A 16,896-nucleotide genomic window follows, 5' to 3' on the forward strand; every position below is an offset into this window, starting at 1 on the left:
CTTGAAGTTCTTGCAGAATCACCATCTTTGGAGACAATCAAAACTCAACTGGCCACGGCACTGAGCACTCTGCTGTAATGAGATCTGCTTTGTGCAATACTGCATGGCCTCACAGCAATAACTTGGCCAACCCACATGATTTTTTGCATCTACAAAAGCTAATATTATACTTGTATACATAACTTTACAAAGGTAGTATTTCTAACCCAGTGCTTTGGGTTCTAGGACCCCAGTGGTATTATTGCAGTAAACATGGCATATGAATCATTTATTTGAAGATGTAGAAAAATGATTGCATGAAGGTAGGTAAGGATTTATGCAAAAGTATGATGCTTCAGAGGGTTTCTGGTTTCGTTTTGGGTTTTAATAGTTAAAGCAAATGCATCTACCATCATCGAGGACTTTTCCTGTAATGTCTATGAGTAGAGTGAATAATGGCCCAAGCCAAAACACTCTTCCTGCCAGCCAATTGTCCCCAAGGACTGTTCTGGGGCTCAGTTGTATCTTAAAAATTGAACAAAAGATAAAACATACATTCAAGTGCAGATTTTTTCGGCATAATGTTTAAAAAGTTGCCCAGAAGCATAATACATAATTCATCCCTAACTGATCTCTCAAAAGAGTGAATTGTTTTCATCTAAGAAGAACTTGACTGCTTTTTCTCTGCTAAAACTGTTCAACTTCTCACAGACATATCCTGGAAGTTAGCTTGCAAGACAAAGCCATTAAAATGTCATAATTTGATTAACTAGAAACAACTGAAAGTGAAAGAGGAAAGGATGTTATACCATGTATTATATACAGTGCATTTTGATCAACTTTTTTAATCACTATTGGTGCAAATGAACTTCTCAGCACTTTGGTGTACCTCATTTTCTCAAATCCAGATATTCCGAAACAGGGACTTGCAGTTGGCATTATATTGTGATCAAACGCAGGAAAGAAAGTACTAACCTATGCATTCCTACAGATTTGCTCCACTGGGATATTAAAACTGCTGCACCTTTTGCAGTACCAGGGTACCCTTTAAGATCAGTTCAAGAACATGATGCAAATGTGCTAAAGTCGGTGAACTGTGGTTTTGAAGAGTACCAGTTCAGTGATCCATGCAAAGATGCTGCCATACAACTTCAATGAAAGTCAGTATTTTTAGTCACTGATACTGTTCAGATGGTTAGAAGCAAAGACTTTATTTCAAAGAGGGCAGTAAATATTGAGCACTTAACTACTATCTTGGTAACGAGCATTTTTGCAGTACAGAAGAAAAGTCACCATTTAAATAAATTCTTTCAAGTTCTTCCTCTCTTTCTGCTTCAAGCTCTCCCCTCTCGTTTGGGGAATGAGTTTGAGTCAGCTACATTTTATCCAACTTGCTATGTCAGCAAATACGCTGTCATTAAAAGTTTCTTGACAATGAAAAGCTGTGTCTCTTCATCTGCATATTGAGGAGATAAAAGCACTTTCACCTGGTTCACAAAGCAGGCAATAAGTGGAGTCCTATAAGGGCAGTGCACGTGCGCAATGTCAGAGGACATGAACACTTGTCCATTGCTATTGTGATGCATCTGAGAAGAAATACAGGCAACTTCAGGCATCTTCCTCCATCCTCATGCTGAGTTAGGGCACTGCACTCTGATTTGTGGTACAGAGCCCACTAGGGTAGGTACCAACATCTAGTACTCATTATAACCATTTTTAAAATGGATTGGTTTGGGTTTTTTTGGTAACCCAAGTGAAGCCTCAAAGTCTGCAGGACAGTAAGCAGGAAGAGAACAGCATTGGATTTGGCCCCAGGTATTTTTTTACAATAAGAAAATGAAATTACAAACAAGGTCTGTAATAATAAACAGCAATAACTTGGCAATACGTAGGCTTGTTTTTAATGTCTAATGCTAATTAGTAGCTTGTCTTCCAAATTTGCCTCTTTTTTTTTTTTTTTGGTATACTTTCTTTGTAACTACTGTTTCTAAACCAGTTATCTCTCCTTGAGAATGATTGAATATTTTCTCAGATGTTAAAACTTCTGTTTGCAAGGTTAATTCAAATGAAATGCAGTACCATTTCACTTTCTCCATTTAGACTTTTATGAATATGATTTTTATTGGCAGTATTTTCCAAGAAGAAAGGCAAACGGTCCTCTGATGAGGGTAATATTTTTAAGAGGCAGCACTAATTACAGTAAAAGATGTAGAACTGATTATTCTAGAGACAGATCTATTAGATATAAGAAGAGACACATGAGGTATAAAGACTGCACAAGGTGCTATATAACTGCCCATGACTTTAACAATAACATTGGGACTTTCTCTGAATAAGAAACTGTTCCAAATTTCCATTTCAATTCCATCTTCTACATATCTACTAAGGCTTGAAACAATCCCTCCAGTTATGATGTTAACCATGAAAAACAAGTACTTTAAAATTTGTTTCACATGAGACACTGAACAACGAGGAATCATATGGAGATGGAAGACTACTACATTAGACATATGGCAGTGGATTTATAGGGAAAATTTTACTTCTGCTGCTGTGATCTATAAAGTATGTGGAAGAAAGAACAGAATAACATCCTGACTGTTGATTAATATTTTAGATATTGAATTTTCTAATTTTTTCAGAAGTTAGATCTAAGCCATAACATTCAACCTCTTCCAAGAATATGATTGTTGATGATTGCTTCATTCTGCATCCCTCTTCAAGTAAAAGCAGATTTTCTCTACTAAATGCTTGCGTTTTCTATAATCTTCCTTAGAGATGATATTCCTCATGTATTTCCCTCAAAAATCTTCTAGTAGAAACAATGTTTCTTATTTACATGACTACATGGCATGTGCAAAATAGGTAGTGCAGTCTGTAAAGCAACAGATTTTTTCCAGAATTTATCTATAAATCTAAATTTTCTTTTTAGTTATTCAATGCATGCATATATGTTTATAAAGGTACACACTGTACCAATGAGGCACCAAAAAAAAAATCTGAATGCTGCTGGTTATAAACAAGTAGTTACTCGTTTCTTCAGAATATTTAGTATTTTATCAAGTAGACTAATGGTGCAATAGGACAAGAACAACATGGAAAAGTCAGTGCAACAGCAAATAACAAAGTAAAAATATACACTTTCTCAGTCTTTCTCATAAATAATAACACACTGTTTGAGATCTTCCAACAATAACCATGAAATACTGCAAAAAGCCATACCCAAAACTGAGATAAAGGGTATTATGACATACATGTTGCTTTATCATTGAGTGCTCATGAAGAAAATTAGATCCATTCAAGCATTTCAATGTGGAAGGTTGTCACACACTAATGGCCTATGGTCAGAATACAAAATATAAATCTTCCTACATTTTTGAGCCATTCAGTTGTCCAGGCTGCACATTACCAGTAAAACATGGTGTTTCTACGCACACTGCACCACTGATGACAGCAATATGCAGGTCTTAAATTGCAGAGAAAAAAATAATTTTCAGAGATGGCCCCTGGGAAAGGTACTATGAAAATCTCTTCTGCTAGTTATTCTGCTTCAGAAGATTTTAAACAAACACAGTGCCTTACTTTCTAAAATGCAAGGAATTAATTTTGAGAGATGAATATAATTTGCTTCTGCTAGTTTCCTTTTTTTTTTGTGAAGAATCTTCAAAGATATTTTAGAAAGCCAACAGAAGTTAGCTGAAAAATGTAAGCAGAGATTAATACTAGTGAGTTTTTCAAACAATGCTTTTGTGTTTGCAGATTACTTAAAAGTTATTATTAAAAAAAAAAACAAAAAAAACCCATTATTAAAGAATCCTTGAACTAAATTTTTGTGAAGTTTGATTTCTTCCAGAAGACGAGGTTAAACTTACAAGTTCTGTTCCATTTTAAGAAACTAGTACATCACTGGATGGCTCTATGGATAAACTCATCCATTTTCTGAGTGCTGGTAAAAAAGAGCTGCTTAATCAAGTCCTGTTAGAAAAAAGTTGATTTTGACTAACCCTTTATTCAAATGTGAGGACATTCAAACTGTGAAAAAGTTCCAGCATAGTGGCAAGCCAGTTCTACCCAAGTCATAGTATATCAGAAGGAATGATGCATGAAGAAACTGAAAGGAACAGAAGAAAATGAGGTGCAAAGAGCTGCTTTATGGGACAGTCACACTTGGGAGGACTCTTCAAGCATAACAGAATTTGCCTTCTCAGCAAGAATCTTTGGATTACCAGACCTGAACAACTGAGTAGAGTTCATGTACAAGAAAAAGGGGAGAAAAAACTCCATTGGAGTATACCAGCATAAGAGGGTATGGCTAAATGCAGTTTTATATGAGCATCAACAAATGGGATACAATCAGTACTGTGATGTATTCACGCACTTGCGTGCCTGAATACTTATGTGCTCTAGCATACTACCACTGCCTTGCTTTACCTTTAGCAGGTCAGCTACACCCAGTGTTATTGCCAAAATACTCTTTCCAAGGGTTGTCATACAAAATCAAGCATTCTATTTTTTTTCCTAAGGCGTAATTATTATTTCAGTTTATGACAAAATACACTCTGCCCTCTTTAGGCCCAAGGACTTTTCTAGTCTCCTATAAGACTCGATTTTGTAATCTTTTTCTAGTCTTAAAATTTTGTAGCTTTTTTAGCACTGACCTAATCCAGACAGCACACACACCCTCCCAAGTCACCACTTCTTAAAATCTTGCATCTAAGTTCTAGAGAGTTATTTTCTCCAAGTTCTTGTTCCAGTAGGCTTCCCTCTTGAGAGCCTAACCCAGAAATGCAGATGCTGGAGCATTTCCCAAGAGGCCAAATATTTCCATGATACAATCTCTGGATTGAACCTCCTTGAGAAGTGAGCTACACAAACTCAGACAAGGCTGAGGTGTAATACCCAAAAAGGGACAAGGTGTTAAGAGTCTCATAATTGCAATTATGTTATTTCTCCTACAGACTATCAAAAGCTTGGGTAGGATTATGAACACCTAAGTTTCACCTTCTCCTCTAAAAAGCAGTGCATGATTTTCTTTTCTTGCAAGGAGCACTTACCCTGCTGCCCCTGCGGTGTTTGTGAGATGATGAACTGTGCTGGCTGCAAGTTGGTTGTTGGATGCACCAACACAAACTGTTGCAGGTTGAGATTCTGCTGCTGAAGCTGCTGCAAGTGCTGCAAATCCTTAAGGAAACAGGGGAAGGGGAAAAAAAATAGGGGAGGAAAAAAAAAGAGACAAGAAGAGAAACAAAAACAAAAAAACAAAGCAAACCAAACCAACAAAACAAAAATAAAAGAAGAAAAAAAAAAAAAAAAAAGAAAGAAAAAGGAAAAGAGCTGTGTGTTAGACATTTAAGTCAGCCATGACTCTCAATGTAACTAGATTTCCTACATTCTAACATGTAGAGGTAAAAGCAGACCTCAAACATAGCAGTTCTGCTATAGATATGCTTCAGGCTAGTAATTTGAATTTCACTGTCTTTCATAAAGCCAAACAAAAATTGTTTACCAAATGATACCCAGCAAAATACTTCCAGTACTCTTCTGCTTTAAAAAAAATTCAAAATATTTTAATTCCAAAAATCCATCTCCCTCCCTCCCAAATGCATAAGTTTTCAAATATTATATATATATATATATCAGCACCCAGATTTCTCAGACCTGTTTTTTTAAGGATCCAAATCTACTACAAAATTCCTTGTTGACAAATCAAGCATATTAGGTGGGGGCTATTTTTGTTTGTAACAACAATCTGCAATTACCATTCTAATCACCAACAAAACCCCAAAAAATTACAGATTCCTACTTCGCACTCTTGTTCAGGTCAAAATTTGGAAAGGAACTCAAATAGTAAACAAATATATTTCGTTAATTCTGAAACAAATTACAGTAAGTTTATTAGGCATGGCTATAATTAAGTTCAGAAGTAATAACCCAAAACACTGCACTATTGTAGAACCCCACTTTTATGTATTTAAACTATGCAAAACTATTAATCTAATATAATGAAATGACTGGTCTCAATGTAAATGTTAGTATCTTAGAAACTGAATCAACTTGCAGTTTAGCTGGAGAATGAAAACAGAGAACTACTTAAAAATATTGCCTCCAAATGCTATCCTTTCTCTTTTCATCTTCTCCAAACTGGACAACAAGAATAATTCAAATTTGAAAACTGAAGCACGTGAATTCAGCCAATGTAACAGGGGTAATTTATGAAAACTACATATACACGTGTGTACAATCTTTCCATCATTCTAAGAAGAGGCTGTTTCAAAATAATTTCCAAGCAGGTGGATAAAAGCCTGAAGTATTTCCCATAGTTACAACCTCCTATTAAATAAACCAACCAAACAAAAACAACTTTAAAAACTCTTATTTCAGTTAAATTACTTAAATGCCAGGATACCTGTTTTCAGATACCCTCTTCTGGATCCAACTGATGATGTTAATGATGCCAATTTGCTCCTAAACAGTGCTCAATCTGGCTGCTTGAATGGAGCTGCTCATTTTAACATCCTTCCTAACATACTTAAGTTAAAGTGAGCCAGACTACCAAAGACCTGCTCCTTAAGACCAGTAAAGTAGCCCCTCACACATTTTGACTGAGCACTCACATAAGCTGCTCAGGCAGCAGATGCAAAAGGCCATAAACTGTCAGCAATGGAGATGGTGATGGAAAGTCAAGACAGACTGACAAGCATAACTATTTACACAATACAACCATTTGCAGAATACAGTTATATGTCTATGACATATATGATGAAAACAATTTCATCAAGGAAGAGCACAGAACATGCACAAGATAGAAAGGCCTAAGAGAAAAGTGCATGTGCATGGAGTAGAAGAAGTCTGGCTTTATAACCTGCTCTGCTTGATGTTGTTTAGAACACGTATTTATCCTATCAGGCAGTTTTCAGCTTGGACATGACATGAAATCATTACTTAACAAATTCCATGTGGTCACCTGAAATATCTAAAATATTATGGCATCCATTGTCTCACCGTGTTTTTTACTCTAAATTCAAAACATACATAGAGATCTACATAGAGCTATAAATGAACAAACATTGCTTTAAATTAAACAAATATATTGCATTTTGTATGCTGGAGAAAAGACTGAAGAAAATTTCAACAGAGAAATAATTAGCAAAACTGCATAGGTGTAAGATAATTTAATTTTACCAAATCAGTGCTGTGAGGCCCTCAAAGCAAAATTTCCCTGCTACAAGCCTCCACCAATGCCCCACTGATACGGATCTCAGCCTCACAAATTTGTGACCAGAATTGTCGAAGTGCCTAAAGAAGAAAAAGCCCAACAACCTGGGGCAGATACAGGATGTCAGTGTGGGGTTTTGGTATCATGTTAACATTCAGTGATCCAAACCCTACAGTTTTAAGACCATTCACCAGCTTGAAAGCAGAATTTATCTCTTTGCGATCCTATTTCTCGCACTATTATAATCTTAGGAGCATATAAGGCCAAAAAATATTCAACAAATCCTAGGCAAAGTTATTATGTACTCTTTAGGAGCAGTAAACAAATGACAGTTTTATAGTGGAATTTATAAGCCTAGGTAAAGCTAAATGAAGTCTCACACTGAATATCCTGCCTCACTTAAAATTCTCAGCTGGCTATGACTTATAAATACCCTCTAGATAGCCTATTTGGAGGCTACTATTTCTGGAGCTTTTAGGAGAGTACATTAAACTCTGCAACTGGTTATGCTATCTGCAGAATATCAGGCACAATTAGAAATCATGCACAACAAATTTGTAATTCAAGGTATAACTGAATAATTCCAATAATAATAATTTTTAAAAGACACAGACAAAAAACCCAACAAAATAGCTGTTCTATCAGTTTTAGGACATGTCAATAAATTATATTTTAAAAACAAAATAAACTCTGCTATTTTAATTCCTTTTAGCAGATTAGTACAATTTTTGTGAAGGAATTAGTTTTGTCTGTTTGCATACAGACTTGTATCTAATCAAGATCATATTCCTCCTCTGACACTATTCCTCCTATGACACTAAGCTGGGGGGCAGTGTGGATCAGCTGGAAGGCAGGAGGGCTCTGCAGAGGGACCTGGACAGACTGGAGAGTTGGACTGATTCCAACGGGATGAGGTTTGACACGGCCAAGTGCTGGGTCCTGCACTTTGGCCACAACAACCCCATGGGGAGCTCCAGGCTGGGCACAGAGTGGTTGAAGAGCAGCCAGGCAGAAAGGGACCTGGGAGCCTGGATTGACAGTGTGCCCAGCAGTGTGCTGGTGTGCCCAGCAGTGTGCCCAGGTGGCCAAAAAGGCCAATGGCATCCTGGCCTGGATCAGGAACAGCGTGGACAGCAGGTCCAAGGAAGTGATTCTGCCCCTGTACTCAGCGCTGGTGAGGCCACACCTCAAGTCCTGTGTCCAGTTCTGGGCCCCTCAGTTCAGGAAGGAGATTGAGGTCCTGGAGCAGGTCCAAAGGGGGGCAACCAGGCTGGTGAAGGGACTCGAGCACAGATCCTATGAGGAGAGGCTGAGAGAGCTGGGGCTGTTCAGCCTAAAGAAGAGGAGGCTCAGGGGAGACCTCATCGCTCTCTACAACTCCCTGAAAGGAGGGTGTAGCCAGGTGGGGGTTGGGCTCTTTTGCCAGATGACTTTCAACAAGACAAGAGGGCATGGTCTTAAGTTGTGCCAGGGGAGGTTTAGGTTAGATATTAGAAAGAATTTCTTTACGGAGAGAGTGATCAAGCATTGGAATGGGCTGCCCAGGGAAGTAGTGGATTCTCTGTCTCTGGAGATATTTAAAAAGAGACTGGATGTGGCACTCAGTGCCATAGTCTAGCAACCACAACGGTGGTTCAAGGGTTGGACTCGATGATCTCTGAGGTCCCTTCCAACCCAGCCAATTCTATGTTTTCACTAAGCTTTTCATTTGGAGTGACTCATAGCTGCGGCTTCCTATACCAGAAGGGATTCCTATTTGGACTCCCTACAAGGCACCTCCTTTCTATTTACATATAAATCAGATGCAGGAAGAGATTAGCAGCTTCATTCCAGTAACTGCAAGCAATCCAGGTCCTCCAAAATTCACATGTAGCTGGTTTGCATAGAATTAGGCTATGAGCTGTACAAAGACCTTACATTATATTAAAATATTTAAACTAAGACTTAAAAGTTGCAACAATCTTCTCATGGGGAAGAAAGGCAAAGAGTGACAGGAGGTGGAAAGGAAGACTAGGGAGGAAAAAAAATTGGATTTTTGAGTCCACTGATCTAAGAGTCTATAGACATGGATTGTAAGAAAATTAATACTTAACCTGAATACAAAGACATTGGCCACCAATAACATAACTATGTTGCACCCAAGTCAAGTAAAAAGTATGTGGTGTAATAATACAGTAGAGACACACCAGATGGATTGATCAAGCAATGATCTTTAAGAAACAAAAACTTTCAATTTAAAAGATACTGTTAAAATTTTTAACAGTAACTCCTAGTGCAATGGAGCACTTTTAAAGTTGATAAAATTTTTTGTAAAACAAATAATACTAATTATTGGAACTATTCCTTTGAAATCAAGGCCTGAGGAACATCAGATTTCTTCTGACTTCCTATCAGTTACATTGGTGGGAACTGCTATTAAAAACTCTTGCTTCTTGAACCCATTGTGAGACAGGCCTCCAGCACTCATTTATGCATTGATTTTCAATGCTCTACCTTTGCAGATGGTGCAGACCCTTCAGTACAGAGGGGATCATACTGAACTGGATGTGAGAACTAGGTGCAAAGAAAAAAATAGAAATAGAAAGAGTAAGGCCAAATGACTAAGGCTGTGAACAATGGGTGGGAGAAAAAGAAACTGAGAGGTTGAAGGATAAAAATAGAGATGGATAGGAGAAGAAGGAGAAACAAAAGCAAATTTGGGAAGAAATTTTTGAAGAAAAAACATACAGACAGAAAAGATAGAACCTCCCTCACCAAAGGCAAATGAACAAGCCCCCCGGATGACCAAGTAGATCTCAGATGATTTGAAGCTGCACCACAGGAGTTACATAGAAGTAAGAATACAAAGAAAAAGTTGCAGTGTATTTGTAAAATCAAAGGAGGAGAGCTTTTTGTTTAAGACTATAGTATTCATAACACAAGGCACCTGGCTAAGACATGACAACTGATATCATCAGGCCCTTATACTTCCATATGAGAAAACTGTTTTTAAATTGAGGCCTCAGGGATAACTGGTATAAGCAATCTTATTTTGTGCATCTGTCTTGGTAAATGGTATCTCGACTGAGTTTTTCTTAAATACAGAAATATAATTGCGTAATGCAGAATGGAAAAAATACCTCCAAGGCTAATCACTCTTAAATAGCTTTACCAGCCATTCATTTGAAATCCAACTTTATTTCTACCTTGGGGAAGTTTCATTATTTTGTTAATTGTAGCATTACAATAAATGTCCCAGTAGCAACCATGAGAACAATCCCAATACTCTTTCCTATACTGTTCTTAATGGCAAAAATGTATACTGGCACAAGCTCTTAAGAAAGAGCTAGAAATACTTTTAGGGAAACATGCATACCTTCTGGTACTGCCTAGCAGTTTAAAAAGATTAAAACAATCCAACTCCTACCTCTGCAGAATAATCTGCAGTGTTAGCTCTTGACACAAGAAAGTTTGTTGTTTAAAAAAAAAAAAAAAATCCTCTGAAGTTTAAAATCCAATGCCATTATCTCTAGATACAACTTTAGTACAGACTTAAGCATCTCTGTCATCATATAAAAACCAACCATGGATCCTGAAAACCAGTAAAGTTTACAAGGAACTCCAAAACTTGGTATACATGTTAAGTGACAATTTAGCATGAGCATAGCAGCACCAAGATCTTATCAGACTGCTGCAGCAGACACCTTACATTAACTGCAGATCACATCAAAGAAGTCATGCTTGTGCAATTAGTTAATTAAAATAAATATGGTAATCTCACCCTGCTGCAGAGACCTGCCTGTTAATCAATTATTCAAAAATCATCAATTAAAACAAACACTCATCTATTTGTGTAATCAGCTATATGTTTACAATAGCAACACAAACAAAGCTGAGCAGTTTATAAATTGTTGTCAAGATGGATCAAAAAGCCTGGTGTCATCCACCTAAAAATCTAGAAGGTAGAAATTCTCCATAAAGTACCTCAAATTATATCCAGAGCCTGCAAGAATTATGCTCTGAGCTTTCATGATAAGAAGCAGCTAGCAATATTTAGCTAAGCTACATTTATGTATTCAAATAACCTATCCAAAAATATATTCATTGCAAAGTAAAATATTTAAGTAATTAGGAATACCAGAAAACAAGTGAAACCTTACTTTGTTCCCCCTATGCTACAATTACATTATATGTGACAACTACATGCTATTTTTCATAGAGCCTTTAGCTCATTCAGGTGCAAAAACCAGACAATGCCTGAATCAGAAGCTCCTATTTTATGGCACATGTCTGATCTTTTCAGCTCTTTCTCAAACACTTCTCTGAAGATTTTTTAAGTTCTGGAGAAAAATCCATTACTAAAATAATAATTGTAAATGCATACACATTTTCATAGTTTCTCACGGATGTGAAAGGGTGGGATTAACAACATCTCACATGTGCACAACCATGCTTTCAAAAGTATCTACTAATTTGGTAACATACTTGGCAAATGTAAAGCCGGAATAATAAAATGGTAGGAGTTGGAAGGGACCTCTGGGGACCATCTAGTCTGCCCTGTCCCTTGCCAAAGGAGGATCACCTAGGGCAGGTCACACTGAAACACATCCAGTGGGGTCTTGAAAGTCTCTAGAGAAGGAGGCTTCACAACCTCTCCAGGCATCCTATTCCAGTGCTCTGTCACAGTAAAGAAGTTTTTCCTCATATTGAAGTGGAACTTCCTGTATTTCAGTTTATGTCCATTTTCCCTCACAAGACACCACTGAAAAGACACTTGCCCCTTCTTGACAGCTGCCCTACAGGTATTTGTAAACATTAATAAGATCCCCTATCAGTCTTCTCCAGAATAAACAACCTCAAGGGCTCTCTCAGCCTTTCCTCTTCAGACATATGTTCCAGTCACTTGATAATCCTCATAGACCTCCTCTGGACTGTCTCTCATATATCCCTATCCCTCTTGAACTGGGGAGCCCAGAACTGGATGCAGTATTCCAGATGTGGTTTCACTAAGGCAGATTTGAGAGGGAGGAGAACCTCCCTCGACCTGCTGGACTCACTAGTCTTAATCCACCCCAGAATACCATTGGCCTTCTTGACCATATGGGCTCCTTGCTGTCCCACAGATAATTTATTGTCCATCAGGACTCCAAGGTCCTTCTCCATGGAGCTGCTTTCCAGCATCTAATCTGTACTGGTGCATGGTGTTATTCCTCCACAGACTCAGGACTCTACACTTTTTCTTGTTGAACATCATTAGGTTCCCCTTTGCCCAGCAATCCAGTCTGTCCAGGTCTCGTTGAATGGCAGCACAGCCTTCTTGTACATCAACCAATCCTCCCAGTTTTGTATTCAGCAAACTTGCTGAAGATATATTCTGTCCCCTCATTTAGATCATTGATTAAGATGTTAAAGAAGACATATAATAAGACAATAACTATATATTCCACCCCTGGCAAACACCACTAGTCACAAGTCTCCAACTGGACTCTGCACTGCTGCATTGATCATGACCCTCTGATATCTACTCGTAACCAGTTCTCAATCCATCTCACTGTCCACTCTTCTAAGCCACACTTTTCAAGCTTGCTCCCAAGGATGTTATGGAAGGATGTGTTGAAAGCCTTGCTAAAGTCAAGGCAGAAAAAATCCACTGTTCTCCCTACACCTTATCCATTCAAGTCACACCATCATACAAAGCTATCAGATTAGTTAAACACGATATGCCCTTGGTGAATCCATGCTGGTTACTCCTAATAGCCTTCTTTTCTTCCATGTGCTTAGAGATGAGCTCCAAAATGAGCTGCTCAAAGAAAGTTCAAAGTACAGATTTTATTAATATAAAAATGTAATGCTCCACACTTCAGTAAAGCAGATCTTGCTACCTTAAGATGCATACCTGGAAGACAAGAGGCACGCATCTGTGCATCACTTACATTTAGCTTAAAAGACTCACATAATGTCAAAGAGGAGCTCTGTAACAGGTGCATGAAGAGATGTTAGAAAATAACCATCAACTTCCTTGACAAGATATCTCCCATGTTTAAAAAAAAAAAAAAAAACCAAAAACAAATCTTGTCTGTATTACTGGCTACAGACAAAGGCTTAACAAAATTAAGAGACAGAGTGGGATTTAAGATTTTCCTTGAAGGCTACATCCTTGAGTCATGTCCAGACTGTGACAGTGAGGTAAGATCCTTTGCTAAAAGAAGTATTAATATGTGGTCACATGACTTGTCACAGTGCACCCAAGGGCAACATCAGTATGGGCCCTTTTCAGTGTGGGATAGCAACCCTCTGGCCTCTGTAAGGACAGTCAGAGAGGTCAGAACTTGTAGACCAATCCACAGAGGTCTGTCACTTTAGCTAATAAAAAACTCATACCATAACCACATTATTACTCAGCTAGTGGACTGGTGATGATTGTGGCATTTCTATTCTTTTACTTAATCAGCCCTCCTCTTCACTTTATAGACACCTCATCCCATTGAATGCAAGTAAAGAATCTGCTCACTGTAAGGAGCAACAACTTTGGTGACTATATACCCTAGACTTTGCACAGCTAGACTAATCAAACTGAAATATGACATACTGAGTTACCATAATCTATAGAAAGATGGACCTCAGCATGAGCAACACAATCTCCTACTTGTAATACACAAGGTGCCTGTGCAGTACATTAGGAAACTCTTGTCCAGAAGCCTAAGGAGTTTCCACACTACATATGCTAAGTATATATTCTACAGTCACTGAGTGGTTCAGGTTGGAAGGGAGCTTAAAGATCACCTAGTTCCAACACCCCTGTATGTGCAAGGGACACCTCCCATTTGGACCAGTTTGCTCAAAGCCCCATTCAACCTGGCCTTCAACATTTCCAGGAATGGGCATCCACAGCTTCTCCGGGCAACCTGTTCTAGTGTCTTAACACCCCCACAATCGAGAATTTCGCCCTAACATATAACATAAATCTAACCTCTTCCAGTTAAGAAACATCACCCCTTGTTCTATTGCAACATGTCCTTGTAGAAGACCTTCCCCAGCTTTCTTGTAGCCACTTCAGGTACCGGAAGGTCACTATAAGGTCTCCCCAAAGCCTTCTCTTCTCCAGGCTGAACAACCCCAACTCTCTCAGCCTGTCTTCATAGGAAAGGTGCTCCAGCCCTCTGATCATCTTTCTGGCTCTCCTCTGGACTTGCTCCAACAGCTCCATGTCCTTCTTTTGTTGGGGGCTCCAGATCTGGACACAGTACTCCAGGTGGGATCTCATAAGAGTGGCTTGGAAGGGGAGAATCCCCTTCCTTGAGCTGCTGGCCATGCTTCTTTTGATGCAGCCCAGGACAGTGTTGGCTTTCTGACCTGCTGGTTCGTGTTGAGCTTCTCATCAACCAGCACCCCTGAGTCCTTCTCTTCAGGGCCGTTCTCAATCCATTCTGGGTCCAACCTATATTTGTGCTTGGGATTGCCCTGGGCCAGGTGCAGGACCTTGCACTTGGCCTTGCTGAACTTCATGGGGTTTGCACAGGCCTACATCTCTCAAACGTGTCAAGGTCCCTCTGGATGGTCTCCCTTCCCTCCAGCACGTCAATGACACTTCACAGCTTAGTGTCATCAGCAAACTTTCTGAGGGTGCACTATCCCACTGTCCATGTTGCTGACAAATGTATTAAAGCCCCAGTACCAGCCCCAAGTAAAGTCACTTGTCACTATTCTCTACTGGGACATCAAGCCATTGACTGCAACTCTTTGAATGCAAACTATCTAGACAACTCCTTATCCACCAAGTTGTTCAGCCATCAAGTCCATGTCCAAATTAGAGACAAATCCATGTCCAATTTAGAGACATGGACATAATCCATGACAGCATCAAATGCTTTGCATGAGTTCAGGTAGATGACAACAGTTGCCCTTGCCTTATCCACCAGCTCTAACACTGTTGTAGAAGGTCACCAAATTTATTAGGCAGGATTTGCCCCTAGTGAAGCCATGTTGGCTGTCACCAATCAGCTCCTTATTTTCCATGTTTCTTAGCATAGTTTCCAGAAGGATTTGTTCCATAACACTGTTGGGCACAGAGGTGAAGTTGACTGGCCTGAGTCAGTGGCACTGATGAATTAAGCCAATCCTGGAATATCCAGGAGAATCTTTGCTGCTCCTACTAAACAGAACTTGCCTGCAGAATTAAGAAGTAACGAGTCTTTAGCAGCAGACAGTAAAACTATAGATTTCTACACCAGACTCATTCTGGCAAGTTTTTCTCTAGACACACCAGAAAGCCCATTCTTTACCACTGAATAAGCACGTTAAGCGCAAAGTCAAAACCAACTGACTTTCTTCTGTCATTTTGCTGCTTGGATCTAACAAGCGGCCTTTGCAATACATACATATTCCTCCAATTTCTATGGACATCTATCTATTCTATGGACATCTCCTTTTCTCCTTTCTCAATCTAAATACAAGGAGGAAAAGTCAGAAAATTCAGCATCTGGTCAGAGTCTGAGACAATCTCAGAAGCCCAGTGGAACCAGTGAGCAGCTTGGTACACATTCTTTGCTAAAACTATCAAATCCAACCTCATAAGCTAAGGGTGCATGAGCAAAGACTATCAGGACCCTAGAAACTCACTGAATAAGGAATAAGAAAATATTACTTGGATGGTGCAATTAGTCAAACCTCTTTATTTTCCACCCTCTCAAGCCACAAGGCTCACCTGTGCAATCTGTATTGGCTGAGATAGAGGGATCTGCGTCATCGGCGTTGCAGCAGAGGCCGAGATGGTGGCACCAGCAGCGCTGTGCTGCTGACTGGCTGAATGCTGCACGGCAGCCGCCAGCAACTGTGCCTGCGCCTGTTGTAGCAATAACTGTTGCTGGGCTGGCGTCAACGTGAGCTATAAATAATTAGAAAACACAGCCATTAATAGTGGGAAGAGCCAATTCAGCTACAAAGTCATTAGCTAGCTCATTACTAGTTATATTAACCAGACATTCCTATAACTATTACTACAGTTCAGCCATTCACTGGCCAATGACTCTGGCTCTAAGTAAGGACAGCTGGCTGCTCAACACGGCGTAGGAACCAACCTACCACAGACCTGACATAAACCAAATTGCACAAACACAAACATTTGCACTAACTGGAACCTACAGAACCAATAGAACCTAACCTTACTTCTATCTTTTCTTCACAGCTCTACCGGGAGGTTCAGGAAAAAGGTAATTAAGTAGCAAGTAAAATAAAAGAATCAATATCACTGGGATTTGAAAGGAAATTTACACCCATTAGAACAGCAAGTGATTAGCCAGATGAATGAGAAGCAGGAATGCTGGCTATGGATACAGAACAAACTGATAACACCCCAGCTGCTTCACATTAGCATGAAACCCTGCCATATTCCATCATTCCCATTATGTCCTAAGATATAAGGAAAGAACATGAGCTCCATTTGTTTCTCTCCAAGTCTCCCCATCTGCCTTTTTTTTTTAAATAGAATAGAGTTGGCAAGTTTACATCGCTTTCCAAACATACATTATCTCTGTGAAACAGGTGGCAGCAGTCTCTCCTTTACATGTAAATGATTCTTGATGCCCATTTTTACTACAATCCATATCTGCATAGGCCTGGAGTTTTGTTTTGAATGTTTCACTACTGCAGACAATCAAATTAAAACAAACTAATATTTTTTGAGGATGAAAAAAATAATAAAATATGCTAGGTTTTCATAAAATATT

At 39.0% G+C, this 16,896-nt stretch overlaps 1 protein-coding gene across 1 annotated transcript in view; it reads right to left on the minus strand.

Moving 5' to 3' along the window:
- Nucleotides 1–16,896, minus strand: part of POU2F1 (POU class 2 homeobox 1) — a 117,750-nt gene that overhangs the window by 19,255 nt on the left and 81,599 nt on the right. Inside the window, exons 6-7 of the mRNA XM_030468320.1 lie at nucleotides 15,876–16,055; nucleotides 5,031–5,157 (exon numbers count right to left, since the gene is read on the minus strand). Of these exons, the coding sequence (XP_030324180.1) occupies nucleotides 5,031–5,157; nucleotides 15,876–16,055 (307 nt within the window). The remainder of the gene's footprint in view (nucleotides 1–5,030; nucleotides 5,158–15,875; nucleotides 16,056–16,896) is intronic.

Source organism: Calypte anna, chromosome 1 (assembly GCF_003957555.1).
Source record: "Calypte anna isolate BGI_N300 chromosome 1, bCalAnn1_v1.p, whole genome shotgun sequence".
NCBI lineage: Eukaryota > Metazoa > Chordata > Aves > Apodiformes > Trochilidae > Calypte > Calypte anna.